Source organism: Oncorhynchus nerka, linkage group LG5 (genome assembly GCF_034236695.1).
Source record: "Oncorhynchus nerka isolate Pitt River linkage group LG5, Oner_Uvic_2.0, whole genome shotgun sequence".
Taxonomy (NCBI): domain Eukaryota; kingdom Metazoa; phylum Chordata; class Actinopteri; order Salmoniformes; family Salmonidae; genus Oncorhynchus; species Oncorhynchus nerka.
The window spans coordinates 2867684-2889009 of NC_088400.1; the positions used below are offsets into that span (position 1 = coordinate 2867684).

Here is a 21326-nt window from a genome sequence, read left to right on the forward strand (position 1 = left end):
GTATTGCTCAGAGTGATACCCCACAGTTCAGTAGAAGCATTGCTCAGAGTACCCCACAGTTCAGTAGAGTAGCATTGTTCTCAGAGTGATACCCCACAGTTCAGTAGAAGCATTGCTCAGAGTGATACCCCACAGTTCAGTAGAAGCATTGCTCAGAGTGATACCCCACAGTTCAGTAGAAGCATTGCTCAGAGTGATACCCCACAGTTCAGTAGAAGCATTGCTCAGAGTGATACCCCACAGTTCAGTGAGTTCAGTAAGCATTGCTCAGAGTGATACCCCACAGTTCAGTAGAAGCATTGCTCAGAGTGATACCCCACAGTTCAGTAGAAGCATTGCTCAGAGTGATACCCCACAGTTCAGTAGAAGCATTGCTCAGAGTGATACCCCACAGTTCAGTAGAAGCATTGCTCAGAGTGATACCCCACAGTTCAGTAGAAGCATTGCTCAGAGTGATACCCCACAGTTCAGTAGAAGTTCATTGCTCAGGTGATACCCAGTAGAAGCACAGTTCAGTAGAAGCATTGCTCAGGTTCAGTATACCTCAGAGTGATACCCCACAGTTCAGTAGAAGCATTGCTCAGGTGATACCCCACAGTTCAGTAGAAGCATTGCTCAGTGTGATACCCCCACAGTTCAGTAGAAGCATTGCTCAGAGTGATACCCACAGTTCAGTAGAAGCATTGCTCAGAGTGATACCCCACAGTTCAGTAGAAGTATTGCTTCAGAGTGATACCCCACAGTTCAGTAGAAGCATTGCTCAGTGATACCCACATTGTTCAGTAGAAGCATTGCTCAGAGTGATACCCCACAGTTCAGAAGCCCCATTGCATTGCTCAGAGTGATATTGCCCCCACAAAGCATTTACAGTATATAACAGTTCAGTACATCACCCAAATATTGCTCAGAGTGATACCCTATCCATTATATCAGGGTTCTCCCCCACAGTTCAGTAGAAGCATTGCTCTGATACCCCACAGTTCAGTAGAAGTATTGCTCAGGATACCCCACAGTTCAGTACTGCAAGGCTCAGGATCACAGTTCAGTAGAAGCCAGACCAGGGTTCTTCCAAGTGGGGTCTGTACTGCAAGGGGTCAGCAGCCAGACCAGGGGTTCTCCAAGTGGGGTCTGTACTGCAAGGGGTCAGCAGCCAGACCAGGGGTTCTCCAAGTGGGGTCTGTACTGCAAGGGGTCAGCAGCCAGACCAGGGGGTCTCAAAGTGGGGTCTGTACTGCAAGGGGTCAGCAGCCAGACCAGGGGGTCAGCAGCCAGACCAGGGGGTCAGCAGCCAGACCAAGGGGTCAGCAGCCAGACCAGGGGGTCTCAAAGTGGGGTCTGTACTGCAAGGGGTCAGCAGCCAGACCAGGGGGTCAGCAGCCAGACCAGGGGGTCTCAAATATACGTTGTTGTTTTTAATTAAACACGTTTTGTACAAGGGATCAGTGGAATAATTCCAATAAAGACCATTTATGCTCGATCCGATTAAGAGACCATTTATGCTGGATCCGAAAATGTGGTCGGAGGCTCCATGTGGAGGGAAGCCATGCACTGCCCTTGTCCTAGTACAGTTCTGTTTTTAATCACACTCCAGTTCTGATTATGAGAGGGGTCCCTGATGAAAGCCTGGTCAACAGTAGTGCACTACTTTAACTGAAGCCTTATGGAGCCTGGTCAACAGTAGTGCACTACTTTAACCGAAGCCTTATGGAGTCTGGTCAACAGTAGTGCACTACTTTAACCGAAGCCTTATGGAGCCTGGTCAACAGTAGTGCACTACTTTAACCGAAGCCTTATGGAGCCTGGTCAACAGTAGTGCACTACTTTAACCGAAGCCTCATGGAGCCTGGTCAACAGTAGTGCACTACTTTAACTGAAGCCTTATGGAGCCTGGTCAACAGTAGTGCACTACTTTAACCGAAGCCTTATGGAGTCTGGTCAACAGTAGTGCACTACTTTAACCGAAGCCTTATGGAGCCTGGTCAACAGTAGTGCACTACTTTAACCGAAGCCTTATGGAGCCTGGTCAACAGTAGTGCACTAGAAAAGAGAATTATTGTGCTTTTTTGGGATGCAAAGAAGAAGTGCTGTGTGGATAGTTTTGTGCAACAAAACAAAATAACAAATATAAATGAAATCAAATAAAGGACTCAGTCACAATAACAGAACAGACTCAGTCACAATAACAGAACAGACTCAGTCACAATAACAGAACAGACTCAGTCACAATAACAGAACAGACTCAGTCACAATAACAGACAGACTCAGTCACAATAACAGAACAGACTCAGTCACAATATCAGAACAGACTCAGTCACAATAACAGAACAGACTCAGTCACAATAACAGACAGACTCAGTCACAATAACAGAACAGACTCAGTCACAATAACAGACAGACTCAGTCACAATAACAGAACAGACTCAGTCACAATAACAGACAGACTCAGTCACAATAACAGAACAGACTCAGTCACAATAACAGACAGACTCAGTCACAATAACAGAACAGACTCAGTCACAATAACAGAACAGACTCAGTCACAATAACAGAACAGACTCAGTCACAATAACAGAACAGACTCAGTCACAATAACAGACAGACTCAGTCACAATAACAGAACAGACTCAGTCACAATAACAGACAGACTCAGTCACAATAACAGAACAGACTCAGTCACAATAACAGACAGACTCAGTCACAATAACAGACAGACTCAGTCACAATAACAGACAGACTCAGTCACAATAACAGACAGACTCAGTCACAATAACAGACAGACTCAGTCACAATAACAGACAGACTCACACAATAACAGACAGACTCAGTCACAATAACAGACAGACTCAGTCACAATAACAGACAGACTCAGTCACAATAACAGACAGACTCAGTCACAATAACAGACAGACTCAGTCACAATAACAGAACAGACTCAGTCACAATAACAGAACAGACTCAGTCACAATAACAGAACAGACTCAGTCACAATAACAGAACAGACTCAGTCACAATAACAGAACAGACTCAGTCACAATAACAGAACAGACTCAGTCACAATAACAGACAGACTCACACATAACAGACAGACTCAGTCACAATAACAGAACAGACTCAGTCACAATAACAGAACAGACTCAGTCACAATAACAGACAGACTCAGTCACAATAACAGAACAGACTCAGTCACAATACAGAACAGAACAGACTCAGTCACAATAACAGAACAGACTCAGTCACAATAACAGAACAGACTCAGTCACAATAACAGAAGACTCAGTCACAATAACAGAACAGACTCAGTCACAATAACAGAACAGACTCAGTCACAATAACAGACAGACTCAGTCACAATAACAGAACAGACTCAGTCACAATAACAGACAGACTCAGTCACAATAACAGAACAGACTCAGTCACAATAACAGACAGACTCAGTCACAATAACAGAACAGACTCAGTCACAATAACAGAACAGACTCAGTCACAATAACAGAACAGACTCAGTCACAATAACAGACAGACTCAGTCACAATAACAGAACAGACTCAGTCACAATAACAGACAGACTCAGTCACAATAACAAACAGACTCAACAGAACAGACTCAGTCACAATAACAGACAGACTCAGTCACAATAACAGACAGACTCAGTCACAATAACAGAACAGACTCAGTCACAATATCAGAACAGACAGACTCAGTCACAATAACAGAACAGACTCAGTCACAATAACAGAACAGACTCAGTCACAATAACAGAACAGACTCAGTCACAATAACAGACAGACTCAGTCACAATAACAGAACAGACAGACTCAGTCACAATAACAGAACAGACTCAGTCACAATAACAGAACAGACTCAGTCACAATAACAGACAGACTCAGTCACAATAACAGAACAGACTCAGTCACAATAACAGACAGACTCAGTCACAATAACAGAACAGACAGACTCAGTCACAATAACAGAACAGACTCAGTCACAATAACAGAACAGACTCAGTCACAATAACAGAACAGACTCAGTCACAATAACAGACAGACTCAGTCACAATAACAGAACAGACTCAGTCACAATAACAGAACAGACTCAGTCACAATAACAGAACAGACTCAGTCACAATAACAGAACAGACTCAGTCACAATATCAGAACAGACTCAGTCACAATAACAGACAGACTCAGTCACAATAACAGAACAGACTCAGTCACAATAACAGACAGACTCAGTCACAATAACAGACAGACTCAGTCACAATAACAGAACAGACTCAGTCACAATATCAGAACAGACTCAGTCACAATAACAGACAGACTCAGTCACAATAACAGAACAGACTCAGTCACAATAACAGACAGACTCAGTCACAATAACAGACAGACAGTCACAATAACAGAACAGACTCAGTCACAATAACAGACAGACTCAGTCACAATAACAGACAGACTCAGTCACAATAACAGAACAGACTCAGTCACAATAACAGACAGACTCAGTCACAATAACAGAACAGACTCAGTCACAATAACAGACAGACTCAGTCACAATAACAGACAGACTCAGTCACAATAACAGACAGACTCAGTCACAATAACAGACAGACTCAGTCACAATAACAGACAGACTCAGTCACAATAACAGAACAGACTCAGTCACAATAACAGAACAGACTCAGTCACAATAACAGAACAGACTCAGTCACAATAACAGACAGACTCAGTCACAATAACAGAACAGACTCAGTCACAATAACAGACAGACTCAGTCACAATAACAGAACAGACTCAGTCACAATAACAGACAGACTCAGTCACAATAACAGACAGACTCAGTCACAATAACAGAACAGACTCAGTCACAATATCAGAACAGACTCAGTCACAATAACAGACAGACTCAGTCACAATAACAGAACAGACTCAGTCACAATAACAGACAGACTCAGTCACAATAACAGACAGACTCAGTCACAATAACAGACAGACTCAGTCACAATAACAGAACAGACAGACTCAGTCACAATAACAGAACAGACAGACTCAGTCACAATAACAGAACAGACTCAGTCACAATAACAGAACAGACTCACAATAACAGACAGACTCAGTCACAATAACAGAACAGACTCAGTCACAATAACAGACAGACTCAGTCACAATAACAGAACAGAACAGACTCAGTCACAATAACAGACAGACTCAGTCACAATAACAGACAGACTCAGTCACAATAACAGAACAGACTCAGTCACAATAACAGAACAGACTCAGTCACAATAACAGAACAGACTCAGTCACAATAACAGAACAGACTCAGTCACAATAACAGACTCAGTCACAATAACAGACTCAGTCACAATAACAGACAGACTCAGTCACAATAACAGACAGACTCAGTCACAATAACAGAACAGACAGACTCAGTCACAATAACAGAACAGACAGACTCAGTCACAATAACAGACAGACTCAGTCACAATAACAGAACAGACTCAGTCACAATAACAGACAGACTCAGTCACAATAACAGAACAGACTCAGTCACAATAACAGACAGACTCAGTCACAATAACAGAACAGACTCAGTCACAATAACAGACAGACTCAGTCACAATAACAGACAGACAGACTCACAATAACAGACAGACTCAGTCACAATAACAGACAGACTCAGTCACAATAACAGACAGACTCAGTCACAATAACAGAACAGACTCAGTCACAATAACAGAACAGACTCAGTCACAATAACATAACAGACTCAGTCACAATAACAGACAGACTCAGTCACAATAACAGACAGACTCAGTCACAATAACAGAACAGACTCAGTCACAATAACAGAACAGACTCAGTCACAATAACAGACAGACTCAGTCACAATAACAGAACAGACTCAGTCACAATAACAGACAGACTCAGTCACAATAACAGACAGACTCAGTCACAATAACAGACAGACTCAGTCACAATAACAGACAGACTCAGTCACAATAACAGACAGACTCAGTCACAATAACAGACAGACTCAGTCACAATAACAGAACAGACTCAGTCACAATAACAGAACAGACTCAGTCACAATAACAGACAGACTCAGTCACAATAACAGAACAGACTCAGTCACAATAACAGAACAGACTCAGTCACAATAACAGACAGACTCAGTCACAATAACAGAACAGACTCAGTCACAATAACAGAACAGACTCAGTCACAATAACAGAACAGACAGACTACAGACTTAAGTGCTGTACATGATGACAATACGTTATAATATTCCTGAAGCTTGTTAGCTGGAGCGAAAGGCTGGAGAGTTTAAGGCAGCGTTTTCCAATATAGAGATATTGTGAAGAAGACCTTAGGGCAACAGATTGTAGCACCGTTCGGTGAACTGGTACGGGTGCCTAAGATTATAATTACAGATAGTTAGTAGATTAAACCAAATTGATTTGCTGGTATTTTTGTAGTCTGACGTACAACAATAAATCAATACAATCAGCTACGGGAAACCCTGTCCTATATAGTGCACTACATTATTGGGCCCTGTCTAAAGTAGTGCACTACATTATTGGGCCCTGTCTAAAGTAGTGCACTACATTATTGGGCCCTGTCTAAAGTAGTGCACTACATTATTGGGCCCTGTCTAAAGTAGTGCACTACATTATTGGGCCCTGTCCTATATAGTGCACTACATTATTGGGCCCTGTCTAAAGTAGTGCACTACATTATTGGGCCCTGTCTAAAGTAGTGCACTACATTATTGGGCCCTGTCTAAAGTAGTGCACTACATTTTGGGCCCTGTCTATATAGTGCACTACATTATTGGGCCCTGTCTAAAGTAGTGCACTACATTATTGGGCCCTGTCTAAAGTAGTGCACTACATTTTTGGGCCCTGTCTAAAGTAGTGCACTACATTATTGGGCCCTGTCTAAAGTAGTGCACTACATTATTGGGCCCTGTCTAAAGTAGTGCACTACATTATTGGGCCCTGTCTAAAGTAGTGCACTACATTATTGGGCCCTGTCTAAAGTAGTGCACTACATTATTGGGCCCTGTCTAAAGTAGTGCACTACATTTTTGGGCCCTGTCTAAAGTAGTGCACTACATTATTGGGCCCTGTCTAAAGTAGTGCACTACATTATTGGGCCCTGTCTAAAGTAGTGCACTACATTATTGGGCCCTGTCTAAAGTAGTGCACTACATTATTGGGCCCTGTCTAAAGTAGTGCACTATATAGGAAACAGGCCCTGTCAAGCTTCCATTTGGGACACAATCCCTACAGTGAGCAGAGCACCTATTCAATCCACGACTCGGTGGAATCGCCTTCATCACACGGATCGTATTCATTAGAGCACACGGTGGCAAAACGTTTTGCAACGGAAAACCCTGAACCAGAGCTCTTCTTATTGGACAGGTAAGTCTCTCCTTGTTTCAGTGTGTTTTGTAATGAATACTACCCTGTTGTGTCTATTTGAAGTCAATGATACTGTGGTAAGAAAGTCAAAAATGGAGCTTCAATGATTCCTACCGCCATTCATACGAGTGCAGCTAGCCCTGCTAAAGTTAGCGACCAGTCACCCTGAAAGGTTGTTACTTTGAATCTGCAAGCAGACGGGGTGAAAAATCTGTCGATGTGCCCTTGAGCAAGGCACTTAATGATAATGGCTAACCCCCAAGGCTGTGACTCTGAAGGTGTCTCAGGGGAGAGTTGAGGCATGGAAACAAAACACATTTCCAATCCACACATGCTGATAATACACACTGGTGTAAAAGAAGACAAATAAAACCATCCACCAAGTCCTTGAGTTTGATGCTGTTTAAGAGGTCAGACTAAGATTTTTTTTTTTTTTTTTTTTAAAACCTGCTCAGAGATTTGAGCAAAATATATATTTAAAAACAGATCCAGCTCACAGTAAGTCAGAGCTGAACGAAAGTTAGATCAAGTCAAATGTTTTGAAAAGTGATCACTTTTCCCCGGTTGTTGTTGTGTGTAGTCCTCCAGTACAGTAATGTTCCTCCAGTACAGTAATGTTCCTCCAGTACAGTAATGTTCTCCAGTACAGTAATGTTGAGGCCCTGTTCCTCCTGTTCAGTAATGTTGAGGTTGTTCCTCCTGTCCTGTTCAGTAATGTTGAAGTTGTTCCTCCTGTCCTGTTCAGTAATGTTGAGCAGTTGTTCCTCCTGTTCAGTAATGTTGAGGTTGTTCATCCTGTCCTGTTCAGTAATGTTGAGGTTGTTCCTCCTGTTCAGTAATGTTGAGGTTGTTCCTCCTGTTCAGTAATGTTGAGGTTGTTCCTCCTGTTCAGTAATGTTGAGGTTGTTCCTCCTGTTCAGTAATGTTGAGGTTGTTCCTCCTGTTCAGTAATGTTGAGGTTGTTCCTCCTGTTCAGTAATGTTGAGGTTGTTCCTCCTGTTCAGTAATGTTGAGGTTGTTCCTCCTGTTCAGTAATGTTGAGGTTGTTCCTCCTGTTCAGTAATGTTGAGGTTGTTCCTCCTGTTCAGTAATGTTGAGGTTGTTCCTCCTGTTCAGTAATGTTGAGGTTGTTCCTCCTGTCCTGTTCAGTAATGTTGAGGTTGTTCCTCCTGTCCTGTTCAGTAATGTTGAGGTTGTTCCTCCTGTCCTGTTCAGTAATGTTGAGGTTGTTCCTCCTGTTCATTAATGTTGAGGTTGTTCCTCCTTTCCTGTTCAGTAATGTTGAGGTTGTTCCTCCTGTCCTGTTCAGTAATGTTGAGGTTGTTCCTCCTGTTCAGTAATGTTGAGGTTGTTCCTCCTGTCCTGTTCAGTAATGTTGAGGTTGTTCCTCCTGTCCTGTTCAGTAATGTTGAGGTTGTTCCTCCTGTTCAGTAATGTTGAGGTTGTTCCTCCTGTCCTGTTCAGTAATGTTGAGGTTGTTCCTCCTGTTCATTAATGTTGAGGTTGTTCCTCCTGTTCATTAATGTTGAGGTTGTTCCTCCTGTCCTGTTCAGTAATGTTGAGGTTGTTCCTCCTGTTCATTAATGTTGAGGTTGTTCCTCCTGTTCAGTAATGTTGAGGTTGTTCCTCCTGTCCTGTTCAGTAATGTTGAGGTTGTTCCTCCTGTTCATTAATGTTGAGGTTGTTCCTCCTGTTCATTAATGTTGAGGTTGTTCCTCCTGTCCTGTTCAGTAATGTTGAGGTTGTTCCTCCTGTCCTGTTCAGTAATGTTGAGGTTGTTCCTCCTGTTCAGTAATGTTGAGGTTGTTCCTCCTGTCCTGTTCAGTAATGTTGAGGTTGTTCCTCCTGTTCAGTAATGTTGAGGTTGTTCCTCATTCTCTTCTTTCCTTATTTTTTGTCCTTTGTGTCCCCTGCGTCTTCGTCAAGTGACGTCACTCCAACGCTCGTCCCTTTAAAGTCCGACGTAGGACGCCGGTGTGTCCCTCCCAGGGGCCGGTGTGTCCCTCCCAGAGGCGTGTGTGTCCCTCCCAGAGGGCCGGTGTGTCCCTCCCAGAGGCGTGTGTGTCCCTCCCAGAGCGTGTGTGTCCCTCCCAGAGGCGTGTGTCCCTCCCAGAGGCGTGTGTCCCTCCCAGACGGTGTGTCCCTCCCAGACGCCGGTGTGTCCCTCCCAGACGCGTGTGTGTCCCTCCCAGAGGCCGGTGTGTCCCTCCCAGAGGCCGGTGTGTCCCTCCCAGAGGCCGTGTGTGTCCCTCCCAGAGGCCGGTGTGTCCCTCCCAGAGGCCGGTGTGTCCCTCCCAGAGGCCGGTGTGTCCCTCCCAGAGGCCGGTGTGTCCTCCCAGAGGCCGGTGTGTCCCTCCCAGAGGCGTGTGTGTCCCTCCCAGAGGCGTGTGTGTCCCTCCCAGAGGCGTGTGTGTCCCTCCCAGAGGCGTGTGTCCCTCCCAGAGGCCGGTGTGTCCCTCCCAGAGGCCGGTGTCCCTCCCAGAGGCCGGTGTGTCCCTCCCAGAGGCCGGTGTGTCCCTCCCAGAGGCCTGTGTGTCCCTCCCAGAGGCCGGTGTGTCCCTCCCAGAGGCCCGGTGTGTCCCTCCCAGAGGCCGGTGTGTCCCTCCCAGAGGCCGGTGTGTCCCTCCCAGAGGCGTGTGTGTCCCTCCCAGAGGCCGGTGTGTCCCTCCCAGAGGCCGGTGTGTGTCCCTCCCAGAGGCCGGTGTGTGTCCCTCCCAGAGGCCGGTGTGTCCCTCCCAGAGGCCGGTGTGTGTCCCTCCCAGAGGCCGGTGTGTCCCTCCCAGAGGCCGGTGTGTCCCTCCCAGAGGCCGGTGTGTCCCTCCCAGAGGCCGGTGTGTCCCTCCCAGAGGCCGGTGTGTCCCTCCCAGAGGCCGGTGTGTGTCCCTCCCAGAGGCGTGTGTATACAGTGGTAGGTAGGTCATAGCCCGGCCCAGGCGAGGCTGCTGGAGTAACAGTGATCTGTGCCTGAGTGAGGGACCGTCCCCAGTCCATCAGAGTCCAGACAGTCAAACACTATACTCTCCACATCAACCTCCACGTCTTCTGCAAAAAACAAAAAAAACAACACATCTCAGGTTATCAAAGACAATCTATAATCTGTCAAATATGACTGGGAAAAAATACAAATCTGTTCAAATCGTAGACTCAAATTTCTCCTAAAATCAATGTGTGTTTTAGTTGTACTTAAGACACCGTATTTCTGATATGAAACATTAAGCTGAATAACTTTAAACATGAACACCTCCGGACACTTCGGTCGACAAAACCTGAAGTTGTAGACCTACATCCCTAAAAAAATGGATATTCCCAGGTTACATTTTGAGAAAGATACTAAACATGGGTAAGAGAGCTGTGATTGGTTACTAAACATGGGTAAGAGAGCTGTGATTGGTTACTAAACATGGGTAAGAGAGCTGTGATTGGTTACTAAACATGGGTAAGAGAGCTGTGATTGGAGAAGAGAGCTGTGATTGGAGAAGAGAGCTGTGACGACCGTGAGACTCACCTCTGTCAGAGTCAGATCTCTCTGAAGAGGACATGGCTGCTGATCCCAGGCTGTCGTTCCTCATCCTCTCTGAGACCGCTCCAGCTCCTCCCTGACCCCCAGGGCCCAGACCAGTCAGACCCCCAGGGCCCAGACCAGTCAGACCCCCAGGGCCCAGACCAGTCAGACCCCCCAGGCCTCCATGTCCCTGGAGCTGCTCTAGCCTCACCCTCAGCTCTCTCTGCTCCCAACGCAGACGACCCTTCAACTGCTCTGCACGTTCATCCTGATCCTGCAGCTTCTGATGGGGGCGAAGGAGAGAGACATGAGGACACTTATACAGAGAGACACTTATACAGAGAGAGACATGAGGACAGTTATACAGAGAGAGATGAGGACACTTATACAGAGAGAGACATGAGGACAGTTATACAGAGAGACATGAGGACAGTTATACAGAGAGAGATGAGGACAGTTATACAGAGAGAAACATGAGGACAGTTATACAGAGAGACACGAGGACAGTTATACAGAGAGACACGAGGACAGTTATACAGAGAGACACGAGGACAGTTATACAGAGAGACACGAGGACAGTTATACAGAGAGACACGAGGACAGTTATACAGAGAGACACGAGGACAGTTATACAGAGAGACACATGAGGACAGTTATACAGAGAGACACGAGGACAGTTATACAGAGAGACACGAGGACAGTTATACAGAGAGACACGAGGACAGTTATACAGAGAGACACGAGGACAGTTATACAGAGAGACACGATGACAGTTATACAGAGAGACACGAGGACAGTTATACAGAGAGAGACATGAGGACAGTTATACAGAGAGAGATGAGGACAGTTATACAGAGAGAGAGAGAGACATGAGGACAGTTATACAGAGAGACACGAGGACAGTTATACAGAGAGACACGAGGACAGTTATACAGAGAGACACGAGGACAGTTATACAGAGACATGAGGACAGTTATACAGAGAGACATGAGGACAGTTATACAGAGAGAGACATGAGGACAGTTATACAGAGAGAGATGAGGACAGTTATACAGAGAGAGAGACATGAGGACAGTTATACAGAGAGACACGAGGACAGTTATACAGAGAGACACGAGGACAGTTATACAGAGAGACACAAGGACAGTTATACAGAGAGACATGAGGACAGTTATACAGAGAGAGAGAGACATGAGGACAGTTATACAGAGAGACATGAGGACAGTTATACAGAGAGACACGAGGACAGTTATACAGAGACATGAGGACAGTTATACAGAGAGAGAGACATGAGGACAGTTATACAGAGAGACATGAGGACAGTTATACAGAGAGACATGTTATACAGAGAGACACGAGGACAGTTATACAGAGAGACATGAGGACAGTTATACAGAGAGAGAGACATGAGGACAGTTATACAGAGAGACACGAGGACAGTTATACAGAGAGACACGAGGACAGTTATACAGAGAGACACGAGGACAGTTAGAGAGACACGAGGACAGTTATACAGAGAGAGACATGAGGACAGTTATACAGAGAGACATGAGGACAGTTATACAGAGAGAGATGAGGACAGTTATACAGAGGACACGTTATACAGAGAGACACGAGGACAGTTATACAGAGAGACACGAGGACAGTTATACAGAGAGACACGAGGACAGTTATACAGAGAGACACGAGGACAGTTATACAGAGACATGAGGACAGTTATACAGAGAGACACGAGGACAGTTATACAGAGGACAGTTATACAGAGAGAGACATGAGGACAGTTATACAGAGAGACACGAGGACAGTTATACAGAGAGACACGAGACAGTTATACAGAGAGACACGAGGACAGTTATACAGAGAGAGAGAGAGAGACATGAGGACAGTTATACAGAGAGACACGAGGACAGTTATACAGAGAGACACAGGACAGTTATACAGAGAGACACGGGACAGTTATACAGAGAGACACGGGACAGTTATACAGAGGACATGAGGACAGTTATACAGAGGAGACATGAGGACAGTTATACAGAGAGACATGAGGACAGTTATACAGAGAGAGATGAGGACAGTTATACAGAGAGAGAGATGAGGACAGTTATACAGAGAGAGATGAGGACAGTTATAGAGGTGAGTAAAGCTAGTAATGGTTAGGGTTTAGGGTAGTGGTTAGGGTTTAGGGTTAGGTAGGGTTTAGGTAGTGGTTAGGGTTTAGGGTAGGGTTTAGGGTAGGGTTTAGGGTTAAGGTTAGGGTTTAGGGTTAGGGTAGGGTTTAGGGTAGTGGTTAGGGTTTAGGGTAGGGTTTAGGTAATGGTTCGGGTTAAGGTAGGGTTTAGGGTTAGGGTAGGGTTTAGGGTAGTGGTTAGGGTTTAGGGTTTAGGGTAGTGGTTGGTTTAAGGTAGGGTTTAGGGTTAGGTAGGGTTTAGGTAGTGGTTAGGGTTTAGGGTAGGGTTTAGGGTAGTGGTTCGGGTTAAGGTAGGGTTTAGGGTTAGGGTAGGTTTAGGGTAGGGTTTAGGGTTTAGGCTTAGGGTAGGGGGTAGGGTTTAGGCTTAGGGTAGTGGGCAGGGTTTAGGGTTAGGGTAGTGGTTAGGGTAGGGGGTAGTGGTTAGGGTAGGGGGTAGTGGTTAGGGTTTAGGGTTTAGCTGTGTGTTCATCTCACCTTGATGTGTGTCTGAGCCCGTCTCAGCAGGTTCAGGGTGGTGTTTCTCATGGAGTCAGACACCTGAGGAACCTGCTGCTTCAACTGTTCCAGGTGGTGTCTCAACTGAGCACGTCTGTTACAACAACACAATGACACAATGTCTCAACTGAGCACGTCTGTTACAACAACACAATGACACAATGTTACAACTGAGCACCTCTGTTACAACAACACAATGACACAATGTCTCAACTGAGCACGTCTGTTACAATAATATAACTATTCATAAACTAGACCCTGCCCTGTCCAGGGATGTACTGTACATTACTGCATCACTCTACAGAAACAGGAGATGGTCTCTGCCCTACGGGCCGTTCTGGTTCACTCTACAGAAACAGGAGATGGTCTCCTGCCCTGGGCCGTTCTGGTTCACTCTACAGAAATAGGAGATGGTCTCCTGCCCTACGGGCCGTTCTGGTTCACTCTACAGAAACAGGAGATGGTCTCCTGCCCTACGGGCCGTTCTGGTTCACTCTACAGAAACAGGAGATGGTCTCCTGCCCTACCGGCCGTTCTGGTTCACTCTACAGAAACAGGAGATGGACTCCTGGCCTATGGGCCGTTCTGGTTCACTCTAAGAAACAGGAGATGGACTCCTGCCCTACGGGCCGTTCTGGTTCACTCTACAGAAACAGGAGATGGACTCCTGCCCTACGGGCCGTTCTGGTTCACTCTACAGAAACAGGAGATGGACTCCTGCCCTACGGGCCGTTCTGGTTCACTCTACAGAAACAGGAGATGGACTCCTGCCCTACGGGCCGTTCTGGTTCACTCTACAGAAACAGGAGATGGACTCCTGCCCTATGGGCCGTTCTGGTTCACTCTACAGAAACAGGAGATGGACTCCTGGCCTATGGGCCGTTCTGGTTCACTCTACAGAAACAGGAGATGGACTCCTGGCCTATGGGCCGTTCTGGTTCACTCTACAGAAACAGGAGATGGACTCCTACCCTATGGGCCGTTCTGGTTCACTCTACAGAAACAGGAGATGGACTCCTGGCCTATGGGCCGTTCTGGTTCACTCTACAGAAACAGGAGATGGACTCCTGCCCTACGGGCCGTTCTGGTTCACTCTACAGAAACAGGAGATGGTCTCCTGCCCTACCGGCCGTTCTGGTTCACTCTACAGAAACAGGAGATGGACTCCTGGCCTATGGGCCGTTCTGGTTCACTCTACAGAAACAGGAGATGGACTCCTGCCCTACGGGCCGTTCTGGTTCACTCTACAGAAACAGGAGATGGACTCCTGGCCTATGGGCCGTTCTGGTTCACTCTACAGAAACAGGAGATGGACTCCTGCCCTACGGGCCGTTCTGGTTCACTCTACAGAAACAGGAGATGGTCTCCTGCCCTATGGGCCGTTCTGGTTCACTCTACAGAAACAGGAGATGGTCTCCTGCCCTACGGGCCGTTCTGGTTCACTCTACAGAAACAGGAGATGGACTCCTGGCCTATGGGCCGTTCTGGTTCACTCTACAGAAACAGGAGATGGTCTCCTGCCCTACGGGCCGTTCTGGTTCACTCTACAGAAACAGGAGATGGTCTCCTGCCCTATGGGCCGTTCTGGTTCACTCTACAGAAACAGGAGATGGACTCCTGGCCTATGGGCCGTTCTGGTTCACTCTACAGAAACAGGAGATGGACTCCTGCCCTACGGGCCGTTCTGGTTCACTCTACAGAAATAGGAGATGGTCTCCTGGCCTATGGGCCGTTCTGGTTCACTCTACAGAAACAGGAGATGGTCTCCTGCCCTACGGGCCGTTCTGGTTCACTCTACAGAAACAGGAGATGGACTCCTGCCCTACGGGCCGTTCTGGTTCACTCTACAGAAACAGGAGATGGTCTCCTGCCCTACGGGCCGTTCTGGTTCACTCTACAGAAACAGGAGATGGACTCCTGGCCTACGGGCGTTCTGGTTCACTCTACAGAAACAGGAGATGGACTCTGGCCTGGGCCGTTCTGGTTCACTCTACAGAAACAGGAGATGGACTCCTGCCCTACGGGCCGTCTGGTTCACTCTACAGAAACAGGAGATGGACTCCTGCCCTACGGGCCGTTCTGGTTCACTCTACAGAAACAGGAGATGGTCTCCTGCCCTACGGGCCGTTCTGGTTCACTCTACAGAAACAGGAGATGGACTCCTGCCCTACGGGCCGTTCTGGTTCACTCTACAGAAATAGGAGATGGTCTCCTGCCCTATGGGCAGTTCTGGTTCACTCTACAGAAACAGGAGATGGTCTCCTGCCCTATGGGCCGTTCTGGTTCACTCTACAGAAACAGGAGATGGACTCCTGGCCTATGGGCCGTTCTGGTTCACTCTACAGAAACAGGAGATGGACTCCTGCCCTCACCGTTCTGGTTCACTCTACAGAAACAGGAGATGGACTCCTGCCCTACGGGCCGTTCTGGTTCACTCTACAGAAACAGGAGATGGTCTCCTGCCCTACGGGCCGTTCTGGTTCACTCTACAGAAACAGGAGATGGTCTCCTGCCCTATGGGCCGTTCTGGTTCACTCTACAGAAACAGGAGATGGTCTCCTGCCCTATGGGCCGTTCTGGTTCACTCTACAGAAACAGGAGATGGTCTCCTGCCCTATGGGCCGTTCTGGTTCACTCTACAGAAACAGGAGATGGACTCCTGGCCTATGGGCCGTTCTGGTTCACTCTACAGAAACAGGAGATGGACTCCTGCCCTACGGGCCGTTCTGGTTCACTCTACAGAAACAGGAGATGGTCTCCTGCCCTACGGGCCGTTCTGGTTCACTCTACAGAAACAGGAGATGGACTCCTGCCCTATGGGCCGTTCTGGTTCACTCTACAGAAACAGGAGATGGACTCCTGCCCTAGGGCCGTTCTGGTTCACTCTACAGAAACAGGAGATGGACTCCTGGCCTATGGGCCGTTCTGGTTCACTCTACAGAAACAGGAGATGGACTCCTGCCTACGGGCCGTTCTGGTTCACTCTACAGAAACAGGAGATGGTCTCCTGCCCTAGGGCCGTTCTGGTTCACTCTACAGAAACAGGAGATGGTCTCCTGCCCTACGGCCGTTCTGGTTCACTCTACAGAAACAGGAGATGGACTCCTGGCCTATGGGCCGTTCTGGTTCACTCTACAGAAACAGGAGATGGTCTCCTGCCCTACGGGCCGTTCTGGTTCACTCTACAGAAACAGGAGATGGTCTCCTGCCCTATGGGCCGTTCTGGTTCACTCTACAGAAACAGGAGATGGACTCCTGGCCTATGGGCCGTTCTGGTTCACTCTACAGAAACAGGAGATGGACTCCTGCCCTACGGGCCGTTCTGGTTCACTCTACAGAAATAGGAGATGGTCTCCTGGCCTATGGGCCGTTCTGGTTCACTCTACAGAAACAGGAGATGGTCTCCTGCCCTACGGGCCGTTCTGGTTCACTCTACAGAAACAGGAGATGGACTCCTGCCCTACGGGCCGTTCTGGTTCACTCTACAGAAACAGGAGATGGTCTCCTGCCCTACGGGCCGTTCTGGTTCACTCTACAGAAACAGGAGATGGACTCCTGGCCTACGGGCCCCGTTCTGGTTCACTCTACAGAAACAGGAGATGGACTCTGGCCCACGGGCCGTTCTGGTTCATCTCAGCAGAAACAGGAGATGGACTCCTGCCCTAAAACTCTACAGAAACAGGAGATGGACTCCTGCCCTACGGGCCGTTCTGGTTCACTCTACAGAAACAGGAGATGGTCTCCTGCCCTGCGGGCCGTTCTGGTTCACTCTACAGAAACAGGAGATGGACTCCCTGCCCTTCTGGTTCACTCTAAGAAATAGGAGATGGTCTCCTGCCCTATGGGCAGTTCTGGTTCACTCTACAGAAACAGGAGATGGTCTCCTGCCCTATGGGCCGTTCTGGTTCACTCTACAGAAACAGGAGATGGACTCCTGGCCTATGGGCCGTTCTGGTTCACTCTACAGAAACAGGAGATGGACTCCTGCCTACGGGCCGTTCACGAGTTCACTCTACAGAAACAGGAGATGGACTCCTGCCCCTACGGGCGTTCTGGTTCACTCTACAGAAACAGGAGATGGTCTCCTGCCCTACGGGCCGTTCTGGTTCACTCTACAGAAACAGGGAGATGGTCTCCTGCCCTATGGGCCGTTCTGGTTCACTCTACAGAAACAGGAGATGGTCTCCTGCCCTATGGGCCGTTCTGGTTCACTCTACAGAAACAGGAGATGGTCTCATATGGGCGTTCTGGTTCACTCTACAGGAGATGGACTCCTGGCCTATTCTGGTTCACTCTACAGAAACAGGAGATGGACTCCTGCCCTACGGGCCGTTCTGGTTCACTCTACAGAAACAGGAGATGGTCTCCTGCCCTACGGGCCGTTCTGGTTCACTCTACAGAAACAGGAGATGGACTCCTGCCCTACGGGCCGTTCTGGTTCACTCTACAGAAACAGGAGATGGCCTCCTACCCTACGGCCCGTTCTGGTTCACTCTACAGAAACAGGAGATGGACTCCTGGCCTATGGGCCGTTCTGGTTCACTCTACAGAAACAGGAGATGGACTCCTGCCCTATGGGCCGTTCTGGTTCATTCTACAGAAACAGGAGATGGACTCTGGCCTATGGGCCGTTCTGGTTCACTCTACAGAAACAGGAGATGGACTCCTGGCCTATGGGCATTCTGGTTCACTCTACAGAAACAGGAGATGGACTCCTACCCTATGGGCCGTTCTGGTTCACTCTACAGAAACAGGAGATGGTCTCTGGCCTATGGGCCGTTCTGGTTCACTCTACAGAAACAGGAGATGGACTCCTGGCCTATGGGCCGTTCTGGTTCACTCTACAGAAACAGGAGATGGTCTCCTGGCCTATTCTGGTTCACTCTACAGAAACAGGAGATGGACTCTGGCCTATGGGCCGTTCTGGTTCACTCTACAGAAACAGGAGATGGTCTCCTGCCCTACGGGCCGTTCTGGTTCACTCTACAGAAACAGGAGATGGACTCCTGCCCTACGGGCGTTCTGGTTCACTCTACAGAAACAGGAGATGGACTCCTGCCCTCACGGCCGTTCTGGTTCACTTACAGAAACAGGAGATGGACTCCACGGGCCGTTCTGGTTCACTCTACAGAAACAGGAGATGGACTCCTGGCCTATGGGCCGTTCTGGTTCACTCTACAGAAACAGGAGATGGTCTCCTGCCCCCACGGCCGTTCTGGTTCACTCTACAGAAACAGGAGATGGTCTCCTGCCCTACGGGCCGTTCTGGTTCACTCTACAGAAACAGAAGATGGTCTCCTGCCCTACGGGCCGTTCTGGTTCACTCTACAGAAACAGGAGATGGTCTCCTGCCCTACGGGCGTTCTGGTTCACTCTACAGAAACAGGAGATGGACTCCTGCCCTATGGTTCCTATGGACTCCTGCCCCTACCCGTTCTGGTTCACTCTACAGAAACAGGAGATGGTCTCCTGCCCTACGGGCCGTTCTGGTTCACTCTACAGGAAACAGGAGATGGACTCCCTGCCCTACGGGCCGTTCTGGTTCACTCTACAGAAACAGGAGATGGACTCCTGCCCTACGGGCCGTTCTGGTTCACTCTACAGAAATAGGAGATGGTCTCCTGCCCTATGGGCAGTTCTGGCTTACTCTACAGAAACAGGAGATGGTCTCCTGCCCTATTTCTGGTTCACTCTACAGAAACAGGAGATGGACTCCTGGCCTATGGGCCGTTCTGGTTCACTCTTGGACTCCTGCCCTCACGGGCCGTTCTGGTTCACTCTACAGAAACAGGAGATGGACTCCTGCCCTACGGGCCGTTCTGGTTCACTCTACAGAAACAGGAGATGGTCTCCTGTCTGGTTCACTCTCCAGAAACAGGAGATGGTCTCCTGCCCTATGGGCCGTTCTGGTTCACTCTACAGAAACAGGAGATGGTCTCCTGCCCTATGGGCCGTTCTGGTTCACTCTACAGAAACAGGAGATGGTCTCCTGCCCTATGGGCCGTTCTGGTTCACTCTACAGAAACAGGAGATGGACTCCTGGCCTATGGGCCGTTCTGGTTCACTCTACAGAAACAGGAGATGGACTCCTGCCCACGGGCACGTTCTGGTTCACTCTACAGAAACAGGAGATGGTCTCCTGCCCTACGGGCCGTTCTGGTTCACTCTACAGAAACAGGAGATGGACTCCTGCCCTACGGGCCGTTCTGGTTCACTCTACAGAAACAGGAGATGGCCTCCTACCCTACGGCCCGTTCTGGTTCACTCTACAGAAACAGGAGATGGACTCCTGGCCTATGGGCCGTTCTGGTTCACTCTACAGAAACAGGAGATGGACTCCTGCCCTATGGGCCGTTCTGGTTCACTCTACAGAAACAGGAGATGGACTCCTGGCCTATGGGCCGTTCTGGTTCACTCTACAGAAACAGGAGATGGACTCCTGGCCTATGGGCCGTTCTGGTTCACTCTACAGAAACAGGAGATGGACTCCTACCCTATGGGCCGTTCTGGTTCACTCTACAGAAACAGGAGATGGTCTCCTGGCCTATGGGCCGTTCTGGTTCACTCTACAGAAACAGGAGATGGACTCCTGGCCTATGGGCCGTTCTGGTTCACTCTACAGAAACAGGAGATGGTCTCCTGGCCTATGGGCCGTTCTGGTTCACTCTACAGAAACAGGAGATGGACTCCTGGCCTATGGGCCGTTCTGGTTCACTCTACAGAAACAGGAGATGGTCTCCTGCCCTACGGGCCGTTCTGGTTCACTCTACAGAAACAGGAGATGGACTCCTGCCCTACGGGCCGTTCTGGTTCACTCTACAGAAACAGGAGATGGACTCCTGGCCTACGGGCCGTTCTGGTTCACTCTACAGAAACAGGAGATGGACTCCTGGCCTATGGGCCGTTCTGGTTCACTCTACAGAAACAGGAGATGGTCTCCTGCCCTACCGGCCGTTCTGGTTCACTCTACAGAAACAGGAGATGGTCTCCTGCCCTACGGGCCGTTCTGGTTCACTCTACAGAAACAGGAGATGGTCTCCTGCCCTACGGGCCGTTCTGGTTCACTCTACAGAAACAGGAGATGGTCTCCTTAGTGTAAATAGGATCATTTTGGTAATGAAGTCATTATCTGCCTCTCCTGCCCTAGGCTAGCTGTAGGCTGTGCCACTAGAGGAAAAAGGGATTTTAAAAAATAAAAATAAGAACTAAATACATTTTTAAAATAAAGTCAGTCATCTAAAACTAAGTTTGGAACATCTGTGCGTCACACGAAGTAAGTGAAGGTTCCATTTGTCCACTAATGTCCATTTGTCCATTTGTCCACTAATGTCCATTTGCCCACTAATGTCCATTTGCCCACTAATGTCCATTTGTCCATTTGTCCACTAATGTCCATTTGTCCACTAATGTCCATTTGCCCCACTAATGTCCATTTGCCCCACTAATGTCCATTTGTCCACTAATGTCCATTTGTCCACTAATGTCCATTTGTCCACTAATGTCCATTTGCCCACTAATGTCCATTTGTCCACTAATGTCCATTTGTCCACTAATGTCCATTTGTCCACTAATGTCCATTTGTCCACTAATGGCCATTTGTCCACTAATGTCCATTTGCCCACTAATGTCCATTTGTCCACTAATGTCCATTTGCCCCACTAATGTCCATTTGCCCCACTAATGTCCATTTGCCCCACTAATGTCCATTTGTCCACTAATGT

General features: G+C 48.1%; 1 protein-coding gene across 1 annotated transcript in view; it reads right to left on the reverse strand.

Moving 5' to 3' along the window:
• Positions 1–9996: 9996 nt before the first annotated feature.
• Positions 9997–21326, reverse strand: part of mxd3 (MAX dimerization protein 3) — a 32530-nt gene continuing 21200 nt past the window's right edge. The window contains 3 exon segments of the mRNA XM_065018204.1: positions 9997–10462; positions 10926–11205; positions 13585–13699. Of these exon segments, the coding sequence (XP_064874276.1) occupies positions 10338–10462; positions 10926–11205; positions 13585–13699 (520 nt within the window). The 3' untranslated portion in view covers positions 9997–10337.